Raw genomic sequence first — 22,304 nt, 5'->3', positions numbered from 1 at the left:
TGAGAAATGGAGAGCCAAAGCTGTTGGCAAGAAATAAGTCCTTTTTTTTTTTTCTCTCTCTTCAGTAATCTTAAAGGATGAAGACTAGCAGCTGTCATTTTTTTAAGCAAATGCTATGTGCTAGGCACTGTGCTAGGTACTTTACTTGGCTTCGTTTTAAAACAACACTGCAAGTTAGGAAATGTTATCTCCATTTTACAGGTGAGAAATTAATGCTGAGTAAAATGAAGTTTTTCACTTGGTGCCATACAGATATTGAACAGTGTGGCTGGGATCTGATTAGAGTGCTTTCTGACTTAAGAACATACCTAGTGATTCTTGAAATATGGCCAACAGTCTGCTTACTGGCTCAGAATCTCCCAAGGGGCTGTCTTGAATCTCATTCCTGGGTTTGTCTGAGAATCTGCATCTTAACAGATCTCCGTGTTGGGGGTCATTGTAATATAATTTGCTGTCTCCTGGAGGAAGATCTAGAGACGATGTATTGGGATTTGACAAGATCTAAATTAGATTCACTAGGGGTCTTTTTGAGAATTGATGTTACTTTTAATGGGTATAAATTGTTAGATAGATGCTTGCCAAACTAATTTCTTGACACAAACTTGGTTATGGGGTATGAGGGTGGAGGGGGAGGAGTGATTCCCTTTTCTTCACCAACATAACTCTTAAACTGTTACTTATCCATTTGCTTAACAAATACTTGTTAAGCTCTTACTAGGTCCTATACAGTTTCAAGGTACAGGGGATACAGTTGCAAACTGCATTAATTATCAAAATTAATAATAGACTCAGAAATGAGTTGAGTACTTGGCCACAGAATTACTGCTTTGGACTAGCTCCTAAGACCTCTTAGCAAGGAAGCAAATTTGGAGTCTGTGTGGTATTTTAGAGAAGGAAATGGCATTTTGGAGAAGGAAATGGCAACCCACTCCAGTGTTCTTGCCTGGAGAATCCCAGGGATGGAGGAGCCTGGTGGGCTGCCGTCTGTGGGGTCACACAGAGTCGGACACGACTGAGGTGACTTAGCAGTAGCAGTAGGAAGCTTGGAAATTGGAAAATGAGGATTGAGAATCTGGTTCTACCAGTTGAACAAGTGACTAAACTTTGACTTTTCTCATACTGGAGAATAGGAATTCGTACTCTAAATTTTCTAAATTTACTCGTAAATTTTCAGATTTACTGAGGAGGCAAGTGGAAGATGCTGATGAAATCTTACTAAATTTTTATTACATTTTTTTTCTTTTTTTCTTATTTAGGTGAAATTTCTTTGAAAGCAGTGTAGTGCTGTGCAAGGAACTATTTATTTTACCATGGTTTTACAGTAAGTTATTTTCCTCTTGGGTATTTTATTATTTTGTCTTATACTGGGCTTTATAAAAGAAACAATATATCATAGTGCTTATACTACTGATGTAAGCCTTGTGGTGGTTCTTTTTGCATCACAGACATTAATGGACATTGTTAATCATTTGTGATAACTGAAAAGTAGGGAATTTAAAAAAATTATTTATTTACATTTGGCTGTGCTGGGTCTTTGTTGCTGCTCGGGCTTTTCTCTAGTTGTGGTGCTTGGGCTTCTCATTGCAGTGATTTCTCTTATTAAGGAGCACGAACTCTAAAGCACAGACTCAGTAGTTGGGGCACACAGGCTTAGTTGCTCGGAGGCATGTGGGATCTTCTGGATCAGGGATCAAACCCACATTTCCTGCACTGGCAGGCAAAAATCTTTACCTCTGAGCCACCAGGGAAGCCCCAGGAAGGTTTTTTTTTTAAAGTTATTTATTTATTTAAACAAATTTTTGGCTCCTCTGGGTCTTGGTTGCTTTGCACTGGCTTTCTTCAGTTGTGGTAAGCGGAGGCTACTCATTGCAGTGGCTTCTCTTCTTGCGGAGCACAGGCTCTAGGCACGTGGGCTTCATTAGTTGTGGCACACGGGCTTACTTTCCCCTCCGTATGTGGAATCTTCCCAGACCAGGGATCAAACCCATCTTCCCTGCATTAGCAGGCAAATTCTTATCCACTGTGCCACCAGGGAAGTCCAGGAATTTTTTTTTTTTTTGTCACTATATTTACTTGGAACTTCACCTGTTTCTTCATTTCAGTAAACATAAATCTGTCGCCATACATGGCAAGTTGGAGGCATTGCGTTAGATTCTGGCTGTGTAGACACTGGGTTGACTTGGTGTCTGTCCTGAAAATGGTACTCGTGTTTGAGAGACTTGAGCAACTTGAGTGCTAAATATCATGTCATTTGTTGGAGAAACAGCCTGTGAAATTTCAGCCCCCTTCTTCTATGGCATTTGAGGTGAGACTTAGAAAAAGGACTAAGACAGATGAAAACAGAAGGGAAAGGCATTCCAGACTAAGGAATGACATGAGCAAGGGCCCCAAAGGACGAAGGCTGTTTCGTATTTTCATGGACTGGTGATTGGAACACTGGTGCATGAAAAGAAGCAAGAGAAGGGCAGCTGCAGGCTTATTCACAGAGAGAAGACTAAACTTATTTGACTATATTCAAGGAGGTAGAGAGTTATTGCAGATTTTTGAAGAGTGTATCCAAATGATTTGATGTCATGTCTCCTTTTGAAGAAGAGGCAGCATGGGATGGTGGTTAAAAACATTGCTTCTATTTAGTGTTTAAGGCTGAAGTGTGTCTGCAACTTTCAAATAGTTGAAAGAAAAATCACCAAACAAACCAATTGATATGTGTAAAGAATGCAAAAGTAGTACAGATATAGCAAAACATTAACAATTGGTGAATTGTTAAGTGGGTGAGTTATGAATAACCAGTGTCCATGTATCATTCTTTCAACTTTTCTGAATATTTGAAAGGTTTCAAAATAAGCTGTTCAGAGACAGAGAGTAGGCTTGAATCAGACAGGTCTTGATTCTCATCATGATTCTACTGCTTAAAAGCTGTGTGAGTGCTGGAAAATTATTTCCAAACAACAGAGTCCACACCTATTCCAGCCCAGTTTAACTGAGATTTTCCACTTAGGAAAAGAGACTTTTTGTTCACATTAATATTAGGTTAATGTTAAGACTTCTCAAGTTTTCCACAAACTTTCAGTTTAGTTCAGTTCAGTTCAGTCGCTCAGTCGTGTCCGACTCTTTGCGACTCCAGGAATTGCAGCATGCCAGGCCTCCCTGTCCATCACCAACTCCTGGAGTTCACTCAGACTCAGGTCCATCAAGTCAGTGATGCCATCAAGCCATCTCATCCTCTGTCATCCCCTTCTCCTCCTGCCCCCAATCCCTCCCAGCATCAGAGTCTTTTCCAATGAGTCAACTCTTTGCACGAGGTGGCCAAGATTGAGGTTATTTTATATAGTAACAGTTTATATCCCCTGCTATGTCTTTTTCTTTTTGCCTGTGACGACGTGGCATGTGGGATATTAGTTCCCTGACCAGGGATTAAACCCACATCCCCTGCACTGGATGCATGGAGTCTTAACTGCTGGACCACCAGAGAAGTCCACCCTTCTCTGTCTTCTTTTGGATTATTTAGTATTTTCTGTGATCCCATTTTATCTCTATTGTTCATTTGCCATAACTTTTTGTTATTAATGGGATTGCTTTAGAGTTTATAGCATCTGTAACTATCACAGTTTGCCTTCAAGTGATATTATATCATTTCATGTATAGTATAGGATGCAATTCTATGCTTGCTCCTGGTTTTGTATATATTAAATTATATATAGGATAACATTGGTCTTATTAACCATCTTAAATGTTCAGTAGCATTAAGTATATAAGTGGAATTATATAATATTTGTCCTTTTGTGTCTGGCTTCTTTCACTCATCTCTGCTGTAGATGAAGAGTATCTGAGCTTTATTTCTTTTAATTGGCTAAGTAATATTTCATTGTGTGGCCTAGACCATAGTTTTTTTTCCCATTCATTTATTGACAGATACCTGGGTTATTTCTGCCTTTTGACTATTGTGATTAATACTGTTGTGAACTTTTGTGTACAGGTAATTGGTCCCTGTTTTTAGTTCTTTTGGGGGATATACCTAGGAGTGGAATTGTTGGGTTATATAGTAATTCTGTGTAACTGTTTGAGGAACTACCAAACTGTTTTCTGCAGTGTTTTTACCATTTTACATTCCCAATGCAATGCATCAATTACGTTTCAAAGAAACAATCAAGTTTTAAAAGTTAAAAATTATTTTTGAAAAAACTTTTTTTGTTAAAATAATTTAAAAAAAGCCAACAATCTATCCAACAGAAAACTTAGTACATGTCTCTTGGGTGCCCAGTTCTATGCAAGGTATTGTGAGAGTTCACAAAAAGCATAAAGTAGCTCCTTGAATAATTTTTAATCTAGTTGAAAAGATAAAATGTATATTCAACAGACATTTATTGAACATCCAAACAATGAGAATCCAGAGAGAAATGAGATTCTGTTTATGTGCTGATGATCTGTGTTCTCGTCCCCTCCTCATTTATTTTTTTTTTCAATTTTGGCTTCTCTCCTATGCTTGACATCCCCAGTTTCTTTTTTCTTGCTTTCTTTTTTTCTTGCTTACTTTCTTGTTTCTTTTTTTTTGCCACACCATGCAGCATGTGTGATCTTAGTTCCCTGACCAGGGATCAAATGCACGATCCCTGTAGTGGAAGGCCAGAGTCCTAACCACTGAACCACCAGGAAAGTCCCCAAAATGCCCATTCCTAATTGCTTACTGGATATCCTCATTTGGATATCTAAAAATCTCAAACCTATGAAATATAAGGCAACCTTTTTGTTGCTTCCTGTCTTTCCATTCTCTCCTCGATAGTCCCATGTACTATCCTTTTCTGTGGTCCACCTCAGAATTCATCTTAGATGTGTCCATTTCCTACAAGCATCATCTTTTGTCTAGTTGCACCTCTGAAACATCAAACCTCCTTTCCTGCCCTGTCTTGGAGTTTATGTCTTTGTCTGCCATAGCTTACAGGATGAAGTCCAGGCTTCTTGGGATTATATAAGGACCTGTCTTGCACTCCAGTCTTACCTTCTGCAGTTTCACTCCAGAAATCTGGCAAGCTAGGTGACTTTTTTCTGGGTCTTGGATTTTTCTGGGACCTTCCACTTGCCTGAGTTTCTTTTCTTTTCTTACCTACTTTGCAACTTCCTCACATTGACCTTCAGCCTATTCTCTATCTCAGAGTATGGCAAACCTCTGTTATGGCACTTAGAGTGTTATAGTTTATCTGTTTATAAATCTGTCTTAACCCACTAATTGTGGGTAGAAACTGGGTTTCTTATCCATTTTCATATGAATTTATTGATCTCCTACTATGTGCTACTGTGTGTTCTTACTGGGGATACAGTAGGTATGAAAAAGACTAAATAATAATTTTTAAAAGTATAAATGCACAATATAATTGCAAAAGTCTATGAAAGTGCTGTGAAGAAAATAAAGCCAGATAAGGATTTTTGAGAGGAGTGGCAGTATTATTTGGTGTGGTCAAGGAAGGCCATTATATGGAAATGAGGCCTGAAGAATGAGAAAAGGCCTGCAAGATCTGAGTGTGTGTTTGTTCCAGGCAGAGAAGATGAGCAAGTGCAGAGACCTTAAGGGAGTCAACTTGGCATGTGTTTGGCATGTTCCAGTAACAGCAAGAAGGCCAGTAGGAAATGAGGTTGGAGAGTTGGACAGGGTTTAGATATTATTAGCTGTTGGAGTAGCCCAGTTGAGATCTGATGGTGGAGGGAAGTAAGAAGTGACTGGATTCCAGATACTTTGGACAGTGGGGAGAGGATGGATATATTTAAGGTAGAGCAGATGAGGGGGTGGGGGGGAAGGGTATGTGGGGGGTAAACAAAAGCAAAACCGACCCCTAGATTTGTAGTCTAGGTTCTGATGCACTATGTGTAGCACAGTGGTTAGCTTGGAGTAGATGAGGAGACCCGTACTCAGTCTCTAGGAGCTCACATAGAAAGTTAACCAGCCCATCCTTGGAAGGCTGTTGACACTTAGGAACATTTGTGGAGCAAGCAGGGGTGCAGGCCCACAGAACAAAGATGGGTCTGAATTTTCATCTCATAGTATTTGAACTTCTTAGTCTGCGGCAGAGGGCTGGATCAGTGGCCAGGGCTGAGCCATCCTGGTTGTAGGCACCCATGGATGGGATGGAGCTGGATACAAAAGCTTTAGCTCATCCTTTTAGCTTCCCAGGCTGTACAATGTCATGATCTTCCCTGAACTTATCCGACAACAGCGAGCTAGAGGATCAGATGGAACTGTGTAAATGGAGACTCTGTCTTGGTTTTACCTGTTTACGGTTTAGTTTTTTTGTTTTAAAATAATCTTAAAACTACTTTTTATTCATAAAGGGCAGAAAAGTAAAATACTAATTACTGAGTTGAAAAAGAATTAAATAGCATAAAAGACTAGAAGATGTAACGAGATAACAGATAATTATTATCAAATGAGTGATACAGTAAGTGATTTTCTCAAAAACCTTCAGGGCTTGTGCACTGTCTGCACGTGAAAGTCTGCCTTTCTTACCTGGCATACCGAGGCCCCACAATACCTTTGCCCCTCAGTACCTTTGCCGCTTTCTCTCTCACTGATCTTCCATATGCACCTGGTGGTTTAAACGTATCATACTAATTTCTCATTCTTTCCCTCCAACCCCAGAACTATTGTTGTTTGTGTTTTCTTCTCCCTCATCCATTTCCCAAGTCTTCATTCTTTCATTTCTGACCCAGACTTCAGAGCCCAGGTAGGTACGTTGTTCCCTTGAAGCCTTGCTAAACTGTTCATCTCTTGCAGATTTCTTCCCTGCTTAGATGCTCTGATCATAGTAGTTGGCAGCTTCGAGTGTATTTAACAGGGAGTTGTCTAATATACAGTTAGAGTCTAAAGTACAGTAGAGCAAAGCATGAATATGGAACCATTATGCTTCAGAGGGAGACTTTACCAGTCTCTGAAGACTATTGCCTTCCAAAAAGGCATTTCAATTTCACAAATTGCAAAACTGTCTTATATACACTATTGGTTAAAATTTGCTATAATTACTAACCAAAAAGTAGACACTGTTTCTCTTATATCTGCAAAATTCCAAAAAGAAGCTGGCCGACTGCTGTCAGGCTCACATGGAAGGGACGTCCCTCCCTTTTCGTTCAGTGCTGTCTGTTGTTGTTCAGTCGCTCAGTTGTGTCTGACTCTGTGCGACCCCATGGTCTGCAGCACCTAGGCTTGCCTGTCCTTCACTTCTCCCGGAGTTTGCTCAGATTCATGTCCACTGAGTCTGTGTTGCCATCCAGCTATCTCACCCTCTGTTGCCTCCTTCTCCTCCTGCCCTCAATCTTTCCCAGAATCAGTAATTCACACGGAAAACAGTGCCAGGGCTGCTGTTTCATCACCAGGAAAAGAGAACTAAGTAGTCACAACTTGATGTGCCTGATCAAAGAAGGAAGTACAGAAATGTTCTTTCTGTGTTGCCTGAACTGCCATTATACTTTAATATATGAATGTGTAAATGTATTTTTCAAATATTTTGTTGGTTATTTTTCTCCAGTTCCTGTAAGATAATGTGAAAGGTTCAAGCGTTTTCCTTTTGAGCCTTTTTTATCCCTCACTCTCAAACATCAATGTAGATAAAGGGAAAGATTATCCTGGATGGTACAGAAGAACCCTATTTTATTAAATTTCATGGAATATATAGTAGGTATTCCAACTTTTTAAAAATGGGGGTCTGGCTATCAACTATATTTCAGGATAAACACTGTAACTTCTTAATTTTCATGAAGCAGTTGGTGAATACTATAATTAAGCAGTAACAGGTTTGAGGGAATGACAGGATTTTTGTGCAAAAAAAGGATACTTGAAAAATGTGTTCCACAGTAGATATTTCCACCTGAAAATAAATACTGCTTTGCATACTACCTTTTCTGTGTTTCAGCTATTTATTTAGCAAATATTTTCATTTCATTATGTTTGGGGAAGCATACACTTGGACACAGTAGGGGATACAGAGATGAACCAGAATGGAACTTGCTCTTAAGGAGCTTAATTCATACGGAGGTCATACCTACAATTTAGTTTAAGATAATTTTTAATGTAGTTTTTTTGGGGGAGGGTTTAAAATAGGCTTGAAAAAAGGGGAAAAAGTAGTTTTGTGAAGGATTCTAGAGGGTGACTAGGATCAGTAAAAGACTGTAGATAGTTTTTGGATTCAAACTGATGGCTAAGTCAGTTCCACTTCTAGGACTGCTTGTGAGTGAATACCTGTTTTAGCTCCACCTCAGTTTTTGAGAGCTGCCGATGGGAAAGGACCACAGCCATGGCTATAGAGAAAGGAGAGCTGGACACAAGTTTGTTGGCGTCAGTGCTAGGTCATTCTGGGTAGCAGGTGGGTGCAACTGGGATCTGTAGGGTACCTGAATTTCAAAGTGTTTAGAGATAAGTGAGGCTAAAGAATACTAATTCGTGACACGGATAGTAACATGCTCAAAAAATGAGCTATTCTTAGAGTCTTAAAATCTGGATTTTATTATCTGGTTAAGTTACTTAACAAGCTATATGTTTTAATTACTGTAAGTCATTTCACTTGATTATAGTCTGTATCTTTATATTTAAAGTGGGTTTCTTATAGACAGCATATAATTGGGTCTTTTTAAAATCTTATCTGGCAATCTATTTAATTGGTATGTCTAGACTATTCACACTTAATGTGATTTTTTTATATGTTTGAATTAAATCCTACCATCTTACTAGCTATTTTCAATGTGTTCTGTCTGTTTTGGGTCTCATTTTTCATTTGGGTTAATTGAGAATTTTTTACAATTCTATGCTATCTCCACAAGTAGCTTATTATTTATATCTTAAAAAATTTAGTATTTACCCTTGAGTTTACAGTATACATCTTCCTTCATAGTATTGTACTACTTCATATATAGTACAAAATCTTAGAATTCTTAATTCTGCCTACCGTAATCTGTACTCTTATGCTTTTTATTTTGCATATGCTATAAACAAAATGCATTTCTATTTTTGCTTTCGGAAGTTATCTTTTAAAGCAATTAAAGAGTTCTAATTAAAAATAAATTTTGTTTTCATTTGTTCCATTTTCTAGACTTTCTTTCTTTGTTGTGTATTGTGCTCACCTGAGTTTTTGTCTGGTGTATGTGTGTGTAGTAGCAGTAGTAGTGCTGGTCTGCTGGCAATAAATTCTCTTCATGTATGTCTGAGAAAGTTTTTATTTCTTTTTCATCCTTCAAAAAATGTTTTTTTTTCTGGGTTAACAGTTATATTTCTGTGATAAAAGTATCACTGCATCTTCTGGCTTATGTGGTTTCCAAAGAGAAGTCTGCTGTAATTCGTGTCTTTGTTCCTATATTTAGCATGTTTTTTTTCCCCCTTCCTTTGGCTGTCTTCAGAATTTTATCTTTATCTTTGTTTTCAGCAGTTTGAATACGATCTCTGTAGGTGTGTGGTGCTGTGTTGTTTGGTTTCGTTTTATATTTGTCCTTCTTAGTATCCTCTGAGATTCTTGGATCTGTAGTTTGGTGTCTGTCATTAATTTTGGAAGATTCTTGACTATTATGTCTTCAAATATTCCTTCTACCCACTCTATGTCTTCCCCTTTTGAGATTCTAATTATGCATAAATTTGGTTATTTATTACACCCCACCACTCTTGAATGTTCTCTTATTGGTTTTGATTTTTTTAAATTCTGTTTTTCTCTGTTTTAGTTTGGGTAATTTCTGTCGACCTATCTTCAATTTCATCAATTCTTTCTTTTGCTTTGTCAGGTCTGATGGTCCTGTCAGAGGCATTCATTATCTCTGTTACTGTGTTTCTCACTTTTCGTATATCATCTCAGTTCTTCCTTACAATTTCCTTACTCTGTCACACTTCTAGTATTAATTTTTACCTTTTCCTTTCCAGCTAGCTGTCATATAGGGCAAGAGTTGAATTTTATTAGTTTTTCTTATGCCTCTTTTGCATACCTTAGGTTTGGAAAAGCCTTCTGACCCAGAAATCACTAAGAGCTATTCCAAAATAGAATGACATAGGGAATGCACTCAAGCAAGCTTGGCCTGAAAGTAGAAAGTGGGAAGAAAGTTATGGACCAGTTGCATTGAGGAATGAAGAGCTGCTGTGTGTTTTCATCAATCTGATTGACTTGCTCAGGGTAAGTAGTCATTTAAATCTGTTCTATTCTTCCTTGTTTATTTAACAAGACCATCAATGTAACTGTTATTTTACTCTTGTTCAGTGGGATGACCAGCTATAGTCCTTTTATCCTAAACAAAATCAATGTGGGTTGCTTTTACAAATACTATGTTCTTGAATGGGTCATGGGTCCTGGATTATGGCGTCTTGGCAATATTAGGCTTATGGAACCTCACAAGGGCCTATCTTTTTGTCAGTTCTGAAATGGAAAACTCCCTGAGTCCTTTATTTAATATTATTTTACCTCTTACTGGCCACACTCATAAATTTGTTTATTCATTTATTCTTTCCTTCATTCAAACATTTTGTAAGCCTGCTCTCTCACAGTTACTGTACATTGTTGATGATTACAAAGATGAACAAGATGTCTTCCCCCAGGAGCTGAGGAGACTCTTCCTTAATATAAGAATGTGGTTAGTACTGTAATTCAGCTGTGAAGTGCCAGTTGATTAAGATCCATTTGGGCTGAGGAAGATTGGTCAGTGCTTTGAAGAAGAGAAAGAATTTTTAACTGGATTTTTAAAATGGTTAGGATCTTGATAGGTGAGAGTTGGATGGCCATTCTAAGCTAAGCAAACAGCTAACACAAAGACACTGATTTGTGAAGTATTTGCCAGTTGACACTCTGTTCCTCTGAAGGCTTGTTTCTTTTTCCTTCTCTTTTACTATAAGATTTATTTTTTCTTGTTGTTGTCATCCCTCCTCTCTGTTTACTTGTTTCTACCTTTTTTGTTTTCCTATAGTTTTTAGTGACAGGTCGTATGGCACTGGTTTTGTGCTTTAGGACCCAGAGATGCAGGGTCACCTGGATTGCCCTCCAAGTTGACATGTTGGGCACCATCAGTCCTCCATTCAGCTAATGTTTCAGAGTATGTACCTGGAATAGTAAAGCAAATCTGTCTTTGCATGTTTATAGATCCTGCACACAGGACAGATGTGACTCTATACTAAAACGAAGTAGAATGAATAGACCAAAACCTTTCAGAGCGTGTGTCAGACACTTGCCCCATCAGTCCACCCCATGCTGGTGGTTTGTTTCCTTCAACAGTCCCTTATCAACTTGACTCTCTTCTTTTCTACCAAACTAGAATATGTTGTTCAAAGATCCAAAGGCATCCTGTCCTTTTTTTTTTTTTTTAATTTCCCAGAACATTTAAGTTTACTCTGTCACTCACATTTCCTTTCTGTTTATTTTCAACAGCTAGTAGGTTATTTTAAAAGGGCCCCACCTCTAAAAAAAAATCAGTCATCTTTCTTGTTTCAAGGACTTTCGCAGGTAAGGTAGATGTCAAGGTTTGAGACCAGAACCTCTTTTGCAGAATTCCTCGGAGTAGAAAACCTGAAAGTAAGATAGTTAGTAGCAGGTAGAAAGGAGGAGACAGGCTACCCTGATACTGTTTCTGAAGGGAAAATCTGCATAAGGTACCAGCAGAGGTGGAGAAGAATCCTTGATAGTTTATACTTTCAGGAAGCCCTGTACTCTGTAAGTTGTTTGCTTTAACTTGGTTGTTTACGGTCTGATTCTTCTTTCCTGGGTCAAGACAAATGAGGCTCAACTAAGGAACGGGAATGAAAGATACCTACCCCCAAATTGAACTCCTCTTAACTCTCATCCATGACAAGTAGGACTATTAAAATACGTGAGTACTGAGAATTAGATAATAAGTTAACCCTGCTGTTTTCTCTGGAATAGGAGGCTGAAACATCTGTCTCCAGAAATGTCTTTGAAAAATGAAGAGCAAAATGACCTTTCACCCAAGGACTCAGTTAAAGGAAATGACCAGTACAGAGCTCCATCTGGGATCCATGTGGAGCATGAAGAGGAATCACGTAATGACTTCTGGCAGTTTGAGTCCAGTAATTTTTTTAGACACCCTAGGATCCATTTGGAGCCTCAAGAGAAATCAGATAATAACTTCAAGAAGTTTGTTATCAAAAAACTAGAGAAGAGTTGCCAGTGTAGTTCAACCAAAGCCAAAAATACCATTTTTGGTTTCCTTCCTGTTTTGCAGTGGCTCCCAAAATATGATCTGAAGAAAAACATTTTAGGAGATATGATGTCTGGCTTGATTGTGGGCATCTTATTGGTGCCCCAATCCATTGCTTATTCTCTCTTGGCTGGCCAAGAACCTATCTATGGTCTGTACACATCTTTTTTTGCCAGCGTCATTTATTTCATTTTGGGTACCTCCCGTCACATCTCTGTGGGCATTTTTGGAATACTGTGCCTTATGATTGGTGAAGTAGTTGACCGAGAACTATACATAGCTGGCTATGACACTGTCCATGCCGCTTCAAATGAGAGCTCATTAGTAAACCAGATGTCAAACAAGACATGTGACAGAAGTTGCTATGCAATTACAGTTGGCAGCACTGTAACCTTTGTGGCTGGAGTTTATCAGGTAAGAAATGATGGAATAAGTGATTCTTTCTGGCAAAGAAATCACTATACGTGAAGTCTTAGTTCTGTCAGGGATCTTAGCAATCATAATAATTAAAGCTGTCATTTATTGAGTGCACAGGATATGGAAGAGGTAGTGCCAAAATTTAAACACTGGTTTGACTCTGCAAGCAAGATAAGGCTGCTTCTATTTTCTCAACTTCAGCCTGCCTTTTAACTAGTGAATGTCAGTCAGCCAGAATTTAATTATTTGGTTGTAAAAATTTAGACCAGAAAGGGACCTCAGACCACCTAGTTCAACTTCTTAATTTTGTATATCAAGAACTATCAGATTTGCTTGAAGTTACTTGTGGTTGGTTATTGGCAGAGTCAGCACTAACAGGCAAGAAGGTTACTGGGGTTGGGAGAGGAAGAGTGCAAGTTTTTTAAACTGTAGGCGACTTCCCCCTTTCTTTTAGAATTGCTGCTCTAGTCGGTGACTCTCACTAAAGTTTGTAGTTTTCTCGGACTGTTGCGGAGGAAACAAGTTGGGGACCTCTATTTCATACTGTCATCCAGGAGAAGGATTAGAAATGAAGTTCTTGGGTCTCCACAGAATCCACTGATCTGCCATTATCATCATGCCTGTGCCTTTTGGCATTCAGGAGTCAGTGCCAGCATTAACCCTTTTCTCTGTTAGAGACATTTAGAACCAATATGGGACGCAGAAGAGTAGCTTACTCTATTAGGTGCCTGGGTAGGAGGGGAGGGAGAAGAGGCTGGTGAACAGAAGAGCTGTGTCCTCAGAGTTCATTTTTGCTTTTTCATTAGTATGCCTCACCAAGAATGAGAAAGGGTACAATAGAATTTTGAGGAAGAATTAATTGGGAAGAGGAAAAAGAAATAAAATACTGTATATTTGAGGATGTAGAATTAACATGGAAGGCAGTGTGGCATAACCACATGTACACAAGCTGAAAATTGTTTCTCAGTTTGAAGTTAGATTAAAGAGAGTTCTATAATCATTTTTAAAGTGTGATTCCATTTTGATGTGAATCTAGTTTTTTGTTTTATCAGTAAAAACTTTTACAGTAATGATACGTGATTTAAAGAAAAATAAATGTTTTTTAAGTTAGAATTTTTCCAATTTGCATCCTTATGATTTCTCACAGATCCTTGGGAGACTTTTTCTTTTTCAAAGCAATCTGAACCTTATTCAAGTTTAAGAAACATTGAACAAGAATGTAGGAATCCTGACTTCTTGTCTGGGCTAGTTAGTAACACTGTGACCTTGGGCAACTTGTTCAGGCCTCTGAGTGTCAGTAAAATGAGCTCTCTCTTTGTAAAGTGAGAGAATTGATAAATGATTGTGTTTTTGTTTCTAGCTGTGACATTCTGTAGTGCTCAAGTAGAGTTTCTCCACACAAAAAAATACTAGGGGAATATAGGATTTATAAGGTCTTTTCCATTGATCTTTAACACTTGTATATCCTTTCTTCCAGGTAGCGATGGGCTTCTTTCAAGTGGGCTTTGTCTCAGTCTACCTCTCCGATGCCTTGCTGGGTGGGTTTGTCACTGGTGCCTCCTTCACTATTCTTACATCTCAAGTCAAGTACCTCCTTGGACTCAGCCTTCCTCGGAGTGGTGGAGTGGGATCACTTATCACTACTTGGATACATATCTTCAGAAACATCCATAAGACCAATATCTGTGATCTCATCACCAGCCTTTTGTGCCTTTTGGTTCTTTTGCCAACCAAAGAACTCAATGAGCGCTTCAAGTCCAAGCTTAAGGCACCGATTCCTGTTGAACTCTTTGTTGTTGTGGCAGCCACATTAGCCTCTCATTTTGGAAAACTCTTTGAGAAATATGGCACCAGTATTGCTGGGCATATTCCCACTGGGTTTATGCCACCCAAAGCACCTGACTGGAACTTAATTCCTAGAGTGGCTGTAGATGCAATAGCTATTGCTATCATTGGGTTTGCTATCACTGTATCACTTTCTGAGATGTTTGCCAAGAAACATGGCTACACAGTCAAAGCTAATCAGGAAATGTACGCTATCGGCTTTTGCAATATCATCCCTTCCTTCTTCCACAGCTTTACTACTAGCGCAGCTCTTGCAAAGACACTGGTGAAGGAATCCACAGGCTGTCAAACTCAGGTTTCTGGTGTGATGACAGCTCTGGTTCTTTTGTTGGTCCTCTTGGTCATAGCTCCTTTGTTCTTCTCCCTGCAGAAAAGTGTGCTTGGTGTGATCACTATTGTAAATCTCCGGGGAGCCCTATGTAAATTTAAGGATCTGCCCCAGATGTGGAGGATTAGCAGAATGGACACAGTTATCTGGTTTGTTACTATGCTGTCCTCTGCATTGATCAGTACTGAAATAGGCCTGCTTACTGGGGTTTGTTTTTCTATGTTTTGTGTTATCCTCCGCACTCAGAAGCCAAAGGCTTCATTGCTTGGCTTGGTGGAAGATTCTGAAGTCTTTGAGTCCATGTCTGCCTACAAGAACCTTCAGGCCAAGTCAGGCATCAAGATTTTCCGCTTTGTGGCCCCTCTCTACTATGTAAACAAAGAATATTTTAAATCTGTCTTATACAAAAAAACTCTCAATCCAGTCTTAGTAAAAGCAGCTCAGAGGAAGGCAGCAAAGAAAAAGATCAAAAGGGAAACGGTAACACTCAGTGGAATCCAGGACGAAGTTTCAGTGCAACTTTCCCATGATCCCTTAGAGTTCCATACAATAGTGATTGACTGTAGTGCAATACAGTTTTTAGATACAGCAGGGATCCATACACTGAAAGAAGTTCGCAGAGATTATGAAGCTATTGGCATCCAGGTTCTGCTGGCTCAATGCAATCCCTCTGTGAGGGACTCCCTGGCCAGGGGAGAGTACTGCAAAAAGGATGAAGAAAACCTTCTCTTTTATAGTGTATATGAAGCCATGACTTTTGCAGAAGACTCTCAGAATCAAAAAGAGAGATATGTTCCCAATGGTCCAAGTTTTTCCAGTGATTGAGAAGGTAGATGGAAGGAAGAATCCCATCTAGCCAATAGGTTAAAATTCAAGTGTGTAGCATTTTATACTGTGGAACTGGAAATTGCTGCACACAAGAAATTTTAACCTTGAGGCTAAGCAGAATTCTTCCTTTGAAGTTGATGGCCTTTGTAAATACACAAATGGAGCAGAGCTTTTAGTTAGGCAGAATCAAAAAAAGAAAATGTGGTTTTAAGTTTTCTCTCAAATATGGGATATTCTTGGAATTAAATATCTGTTGAACTGTAAAGTAGCCCCAAACTTAATTACCATCCTGTTTTAGGAGATAGGCATCTGAACTTTTGCTTCTTCAGGAGGTAAAGGGGTAAAGCTGGCATGTATATGAGAGGAGCTGGAGCCTGTTTGGCATGGCTCTTTGGAGAGAGAGGAGAAAGGAAGTAGGGAAAGAATGTATGTCTTCTCTTGTAACAGCAAGTCAAGAAGCTTCTGGAGTGCAGGGTAGTAACTAGACAAGCTTGTTCTTACTTGAGCTTCTCTATCCCCTGTCTTTGCTCTCCAGATGGCAGTCGGATCTCTGGCTTTTTACAGGAAAGTATCGTTCCTCTCTGGCACAGTCTTATCAGGAGTCCGATGGCAGAGCAGGTTTGTGAAACCCTAGCAGCCAGTCCCACATTATACAGAACGCTTGTGGTGTGATACATTTGATGTTTTCAGTCAGCCTTTTTGTTTAGGGTAAGTAGGTGAGAAAAGAGCTCTTCATGCCAGTCAACATAGTGAGAATCCTCCCTGTCTTTTCTGTGATTCCTGTCTGTCCTTGTTTCTGAGTATTAATTAAGCTCTGTTTTAACTTTCATGTAGTGTGTTTCCCATGGAATCTGTTCTAAACCTCTATGTCTGATTGCCAGTGATTGACAAGTTTGCCAGAGAAAAGGCACAGTGCTGACTTGGCAATTTCATGTAGCTTTTTAAGTGACCTTGAGGCAAACTGTTCCGGACAGATTGCAAAAAAGGAATGATTGACAGCTTCCTTTAAAAATCTGTTTATTTAGTAGTGAATTTTTCTTTCCTTCCCATGTTTAGCAAGTCAGCTGGGAATTGACAGTCTTTCTCATGTTTGAGAAGCTGCTATTCATTTTTACTCTGTAAGAAAAAATTTATTGTGACCAATGGAGAAAAATGCACAGAAGTGACAGAATGCTTCCAAAAGAACATCAGTAATTATAGATGTTTTAGTGAAAACAAAGCTAATGCTTACCGCTATGCACCCTGTTGATGTATAATAAACACTGAGACAGTGACCACTTTTTGCTTTATGGGCCACCTAAAACTATTGTGTAAAAGGATTTAGAAGCATCATATTCATACAACCCAGGTTCTGGGGATGTACTATTTATCATACCTGGTCACTAGTTGTGGTACAGAAATATTTCCTTTGGAAAAGTATGTCCAACCTTGAAAGCTTATAGTTCTGTATCTGGACCTTTATGGGTGAGGGAAAAAAACAGATTTTCCAAACTTAGGATTAGGAAAATGGTTTATATGAGACTGAAACATTTAGCACACCATTTTAAACAAACGAGATAAAAACTACAAAAGTGCAAAATCATTTTTAACCCATTCCTACATTCTAAACAATGTGTTTATGAGAAACAAACTATAACACATCTACAGAAGTGGGAGACTTTTAAACATCTTTCTTGTTGGCTCCATAAACTGCAAGTGTTGATTTTCTGATAGAGCTCTGCCCATCAGTTTACATGAAAAACACCTTTCTATCATTAAAACAAAGCAGTTTCTCAGGAGCTAGATTTCTCTCTGTGAGGTGATTGACATCATGATTAAATGTAATAGTGTCCTTAGAGTTTTGACATCCTTTTAGAACTTAAGTCTTGAATTGCAGAAATGTTAACTGCTGTTTGTATTTGTGTCTCTCTTGTTTATTGTTTGTAGCAAATATTTGCTCTGTCTTTCTAGTCTTAGACGAAAAGGAATAGTAAAATCAAAGTATCTTGGTTGTCATTTGTTTTCAACCCGGTCTTGTACCTTACCCGAGCCAAGTTTGAGTCCAGATCGTGGTAAATACCTAATGCCATGTGACAGAGTAATGAGTACCTGTTCAAGATGACTTTATAATTTAGCAGACCTTACCACGGGGGAATTAGAAAAGAAAAGATTCCAAAGAATTTAGAAAATCTCTTAAAAGAACAGAATGACAGGCTTTGACCTTTACCTCCCATTTCTGCCCAAAATGTAGATATAAACAGTTCTGGAACTTTATGCAAGTAGCAGATTCTTGAATCTGTGTTCTGGTTTGCTTTTCTCCTACCTACCCGACTGAACAAGAGATTCTACTTTTGGAAGCCATTTGTAAAAATACTGAAGATACACTAGAATTTAAATCTTACCTTGTCTGCTTGGATTGAAATCTGCCTGTACTTTCATGTTAAGATTTTTTGATTGCTGGTATTTAAAGGAATCAAGCCTATAACCAAAGCCAAAGGAATCTGCTTTCTTGCTCAAAGGTTTGGTTGATTTAGTTGATGAGGTGATATTTTACACACTTTATTGACACAAAAATGTCTTGCTTACTCTGAACTTTAGAGTCTAACTGACGCATATTTGTATTGCTTATTGATGAATGTACAAAATTCTGAATATCTTAAAATGGTAATTTAATTGAAATATATGTACACTCTTGATGGTTAAAACTCATACACCCAGAGGGGTAGAGTTCACCTAGAGTCAAAGGGTAACATTCAAGAGAGAGGTGAAGGGAATAGACTATTAAAAAGATGATCTCTGACCAAGCAAGGGAGATGAGGGCCTCAGATGAATAGGATTCAACCCCTGGTTAGCTTCAGACATGACTGTCTATAAGAAGGGAGACCAGGATTAAGAGCCACAGCTTAGTTTGAGAGCAGACTCAGAACTGGATTCTGCTTCTAGAAGGGGAGTGCACAGATTCGCCAAAGTGAAAGAGCCGGTAGCCAAGGTTGAGGCCAAAGCCAGGGTTGACCTACTGTAGATACTCTAGATTGAGTGACTGTAGCCTCTGATATCAGTAAAACTGAAAGATGTCTAGTTAACTTTTTTAAGGAGCAAAGGAAAACAAAATTTGGATAAACTGAAATAGCTTTTAAACATCAGTAGACACTGAAGCCAAATTTACTGGTAAATTTATAGCATGGTAAATGGTGATCTTTAAACTGTCAGTATATTAGATGAGTTCATCAGACTATTCTAATGTTATGACCACATTTTAACAAGAAAAATAATTCTCTGCAGGGGTATTCTGTTAGTAATTTGTCACTTAAGAACATGGTGTTAGCCCTGAGCTTAATATAAAAGTGAGAACAGGGTTGTAGTGAATTTTTTGGAAACTTAAAGCTAGAGGTTATAACGATAAATTCAAGCTTTGTGCTCCATAGTCACGTTCTTGTTTTCCTCTATGTATTCCTATAGATGAGCCATAACATCAACGTAGACAGTACCTCAGATACTTCCTGAGGACCTATGTTTAGGGCGCGGGCCAGGTGCTGGGACTTAAATACTAAATCCAGTAGGTGGGCTATATGCTAACTCTTCTAGTAACACACGGCAGCACTTGGAGGTGCTTTATGGAGGGCCTAAGCTGAACCTGGACTGATGTCTGAGTGGGAAGGCAGGCAACTGAGGCAAACAAGGACACCCCTGTTCTGCTCAAGGGATGATTGCACAGTGACAAGGTAAGAATCCAATCGATAGGATTCAGACTTTTAATTTTTCTGTTCTTTGATGTTTCTCTTTTTTTCCTCTACTGTTTTATCTGTTCTAGTGGATGCCTTATTTGAAACTGTGCTTTAAGGACTGTGAAAAGGAAGAAATTAGATCTAGAAAGCTTTTAGGCTATGAACTAATTAGGCTTTTTTTTTTCTTGTGGTATAAAGATTTTAGAAATCATGAATGGAATCATTCAAGTGCTAATAACAAGAATGAAAATTATGCAGTAGGCCAAAATAATATACCAACTAGTTTATTATCATAGCCTATTATCATTATTAAAGTAAAATAGTTTTGAAATACTATATACGATTTTAGGTTTTTAAAAAAGATGTTAGTAACTTTAAAATGGAGAATTTAAACGTATAAGTGAGGGAAATTTATTTCTATAAGGTAATTTTTTTCTTGACAAGGACTATTTTTTAAACAAGTGTTTTGCACTTGAAATTTTAAAGTAAACATGTTAATACAGTTAGGAAAGTAAAATAAGCATTATACCAAATAGTAGACTTTTTTCTGGTGTGTATTTTTCTCCTAGTGATGTAAAATTGGAAGGAGATATTAAATTATGAAAACTGGAATAATGAAGGACACTAGATGCCTACATTGGAGCCACCACCTTTATAAATCTACATTGGAACTTTGAATAACCTTTCTTGGACCTGAATTATGACTCTGAAATTGGCCAAATAATTGTAATCTTACTAAAAATACCAATGACAGAATTTCTAACAAAGGGTTTTTACTAGGCAAACAGACAAGCATCCTTAGGCACAAAGGATCTCTAACTGCAGTTTAAAGAAACTTATTTTAGGAAAGTTTTCTTCCCACACCCCAATCCCCATCCCTAAAAAATTACTTGGAATGAAACTGCTCTTGCCTTTTCAATTCAAATCAGTTGGAGTTACTATTTGAGTTCTGGTGCTGCCATGATTCATCAAATTAGTGTGAACAAACCAATCTATATAAAATGCTACCTTTTTTGGTCTCCTTTCAGTTTGGTATACAAATCAAGACAATATTAGGATTAGAGCTGAATGAACTTAAATTCTGAGTCTTGTCTATTCACTAAAACAGTATACTGCTTTTTTTTTTTTCCAGTTTATTCAAGGCTAATGACTTTTGGGAATGTGTTTTATACCATGTATGTATATCTGTTTAAACAAAACAAGTGCGCTGATGCTACTCCACATAAATTATGCTTAATCCTCCATGGATTGAGGATGAGTTATTGATGGATTACAGCCTATTTCAAGAGAGGGGGGGAATTGGTTAATAGCAGCTCCTTTTCTTCTGGGATCTGTTTGTGATGATTATTAATAAGATCCTGTATGTGTTGAGATCTAGAGGTGTCATTTGTTTGCTAATAAATTGTTATGCTAATAAAATATTACTGTGTATAAATTATTCAAGTGCAAGAGGGAAGTGTTTCTAACTAAGCACATTTAGGTCACCAGTGAATTTTAAAATACCATTTCTTTACATTGGAGTGTGATTTAGTCATTTTTCCCACCAGACAAAAGTATTTGTCCTTACAGAAAATCTTAAAGCATAAAAAAGCCTAGTTCTTTCCTTTTTGCTTTGGGGTCCTGAGTCCCCTTTGGGGACTCACGTTTTCTATCAGTGAAGTAGGGGAAGAGGACTGGATTGCTCAAAGAGTCTGCCAGTTCTTATGTTGCATGACTCCTGATCATTACTGTGTTGAAATCAGAAAACTCAAATCTGGCTTATGTTTTACTCCTGTCCTAACACTGAATTTTTTTCTTTTTTAATTTTAAAATCTTTAATTCTTACATGCGTTCCCAAACATGAACCCCCCTCCCACCTCCCTCCCCATAACATCTCTCTGGGTCATCCCCATGCACCAGCCCCAAGCATGCTGTATCCTGCGTCAGACATAGACTGGCGATTCGATTCTTACATGATAGTATACACTAACACTGAATTTTGAAGCACATTTTCCTCCTGAGATTGCAGCTAACACCTTATACCAACTAAGTGAGAGAAGTGGGAGTGCAGTTCCTAACTGGAGCACATACCACTTGGTAAGGACAAATTGGTACCACCATCCCCTCCCCATACCTGCTGAGAGCCTCTTGGAATGTCCCCCCTCGTCTGCCTCTCAGCTGTGGAGAAGAAGTAGGAGTGTGTGTATGGGGTTAAGGACAGTTTTCAGTGTTCCTTTGGCAGTGCTTTGGTAGCCCTGGGCATTCTGCTCCTAAGCTCGTACCTACCCCACTGGGTGAAGGAGTGTGCCCTCACTCCATCTGCACGCAGCATCTAGGATCCAGAGCCCCTGCAGTGCCTCACACTCATTCTCTAGCATCTCCTCTAACCAGCTTGGAGGGCTCTGCTGTCCTGTCGGTCCTTTCACTGCTTGTGTCCTTGGCCTTGTTTCTCCTCATATAGCACTACTGCTTAAAGTTTGAATTTCCAGATCCATTGTAACTGATTCAAGTATGGCTCTTCTTGGAGAAATGCCACATGTGCATGTATACACAGACGATTATAGAAAAAGGCTGGTTCATGGACCCTCATATCATAAACACCTTGCATTGTAAGCTCTCCCCAGATGACTGTACCCACATTTATGGCTTTAATCCCCTTATTACATGTATGCGAATGCCAGCCAAACATAATTTCTAGCCTGACATTTCTAAACACTAACCAGCATGTCTGTCTGTGTATAAATCTCCACAGCTATTCCTGGACAGTTCAACCTGGATCCCACGGGCATCTCATAAGCAATATATCTCCAAGCACCTCCTGTTTAACCTTTCTTGATTATGGCATGAGCTAGGTACTCAAGCCAGAATCCTAGGAAATTCTAGAAGATTCCTCTTCATCTCTCACACCAAAGCCATCTACCTGACAAGAGTCTTTGAAGTCCAACACCTCTTCCTTGCCCTCAATGTGTATCATTTCTCTTTGGGATGATGTCACAGCCTAACTAGTTTACCTTATCTTTGCAGCTCAGCCTTTACATTAGTTC

The 22,304-nt window shown here is 38.7% G+C and overlaps 1 protein-coding gene across 8 annotated transcripts in view; it reads left to right on the top strand.

Moving 5' to 3' along the window:
• SLC26A2 (solute carrier family 26 member 2) overlaps nt 1-22,304 on the top strand; it is a 29,996-nt gene that overhangs the window by 1,115 nt on the left and 6,577 nt on the right. For 3 of the 8 annotated variants that reach the window (XM_005683160.3, XM_005683161.3, XM_013965689.2), the window contains 4 exons: nt 1,257-1,321; nt 9,951-10,130; nt 11,865-12,573; nt 14,054-20,719. In XM_005683160.3, the coding sequence (XP_005683217.2) occupies nt 11,890-12,573; nt 14,054-15,574 (2,205 nt within the window). In that variant the 5' untranslated portion in view covers nt 1,257-1,321; nt 9,951-10,130; nt 11,865-11,889 and the 3' untranslated portion in view covers nt 15,575-20,719. Of the gene's footprint in view, nt 1-65; nt 202-1,256; nt 1,322-9,950; nt 10,131-11,864; nt 12,574-14,053; nt 20,720-22,304 lie in introns of those variants that run through there. The other 5 variants (XM_013965688.2, XM_018050166.1, XM_005683163.3 and 2 more) reach the window with 3 other exon arrangements.

This window comes from Capra hircus, chromosome 7, assembly GCF_001704415.2.
Source record: "Capra hircus breed San Clemente chromosome 7, ASM170441v1, whole genome shotgun sequence".
Taxonomy (NCBI): domain Eukaryota; kingdom Metazoa; phylum Chordata; class Mammalia; order Artiodactyla; family Bovidae; genus Capra; species Capra hircus.
This window is presented reverse-complemented; position numbering and strand designations above follow the sequence as displayed.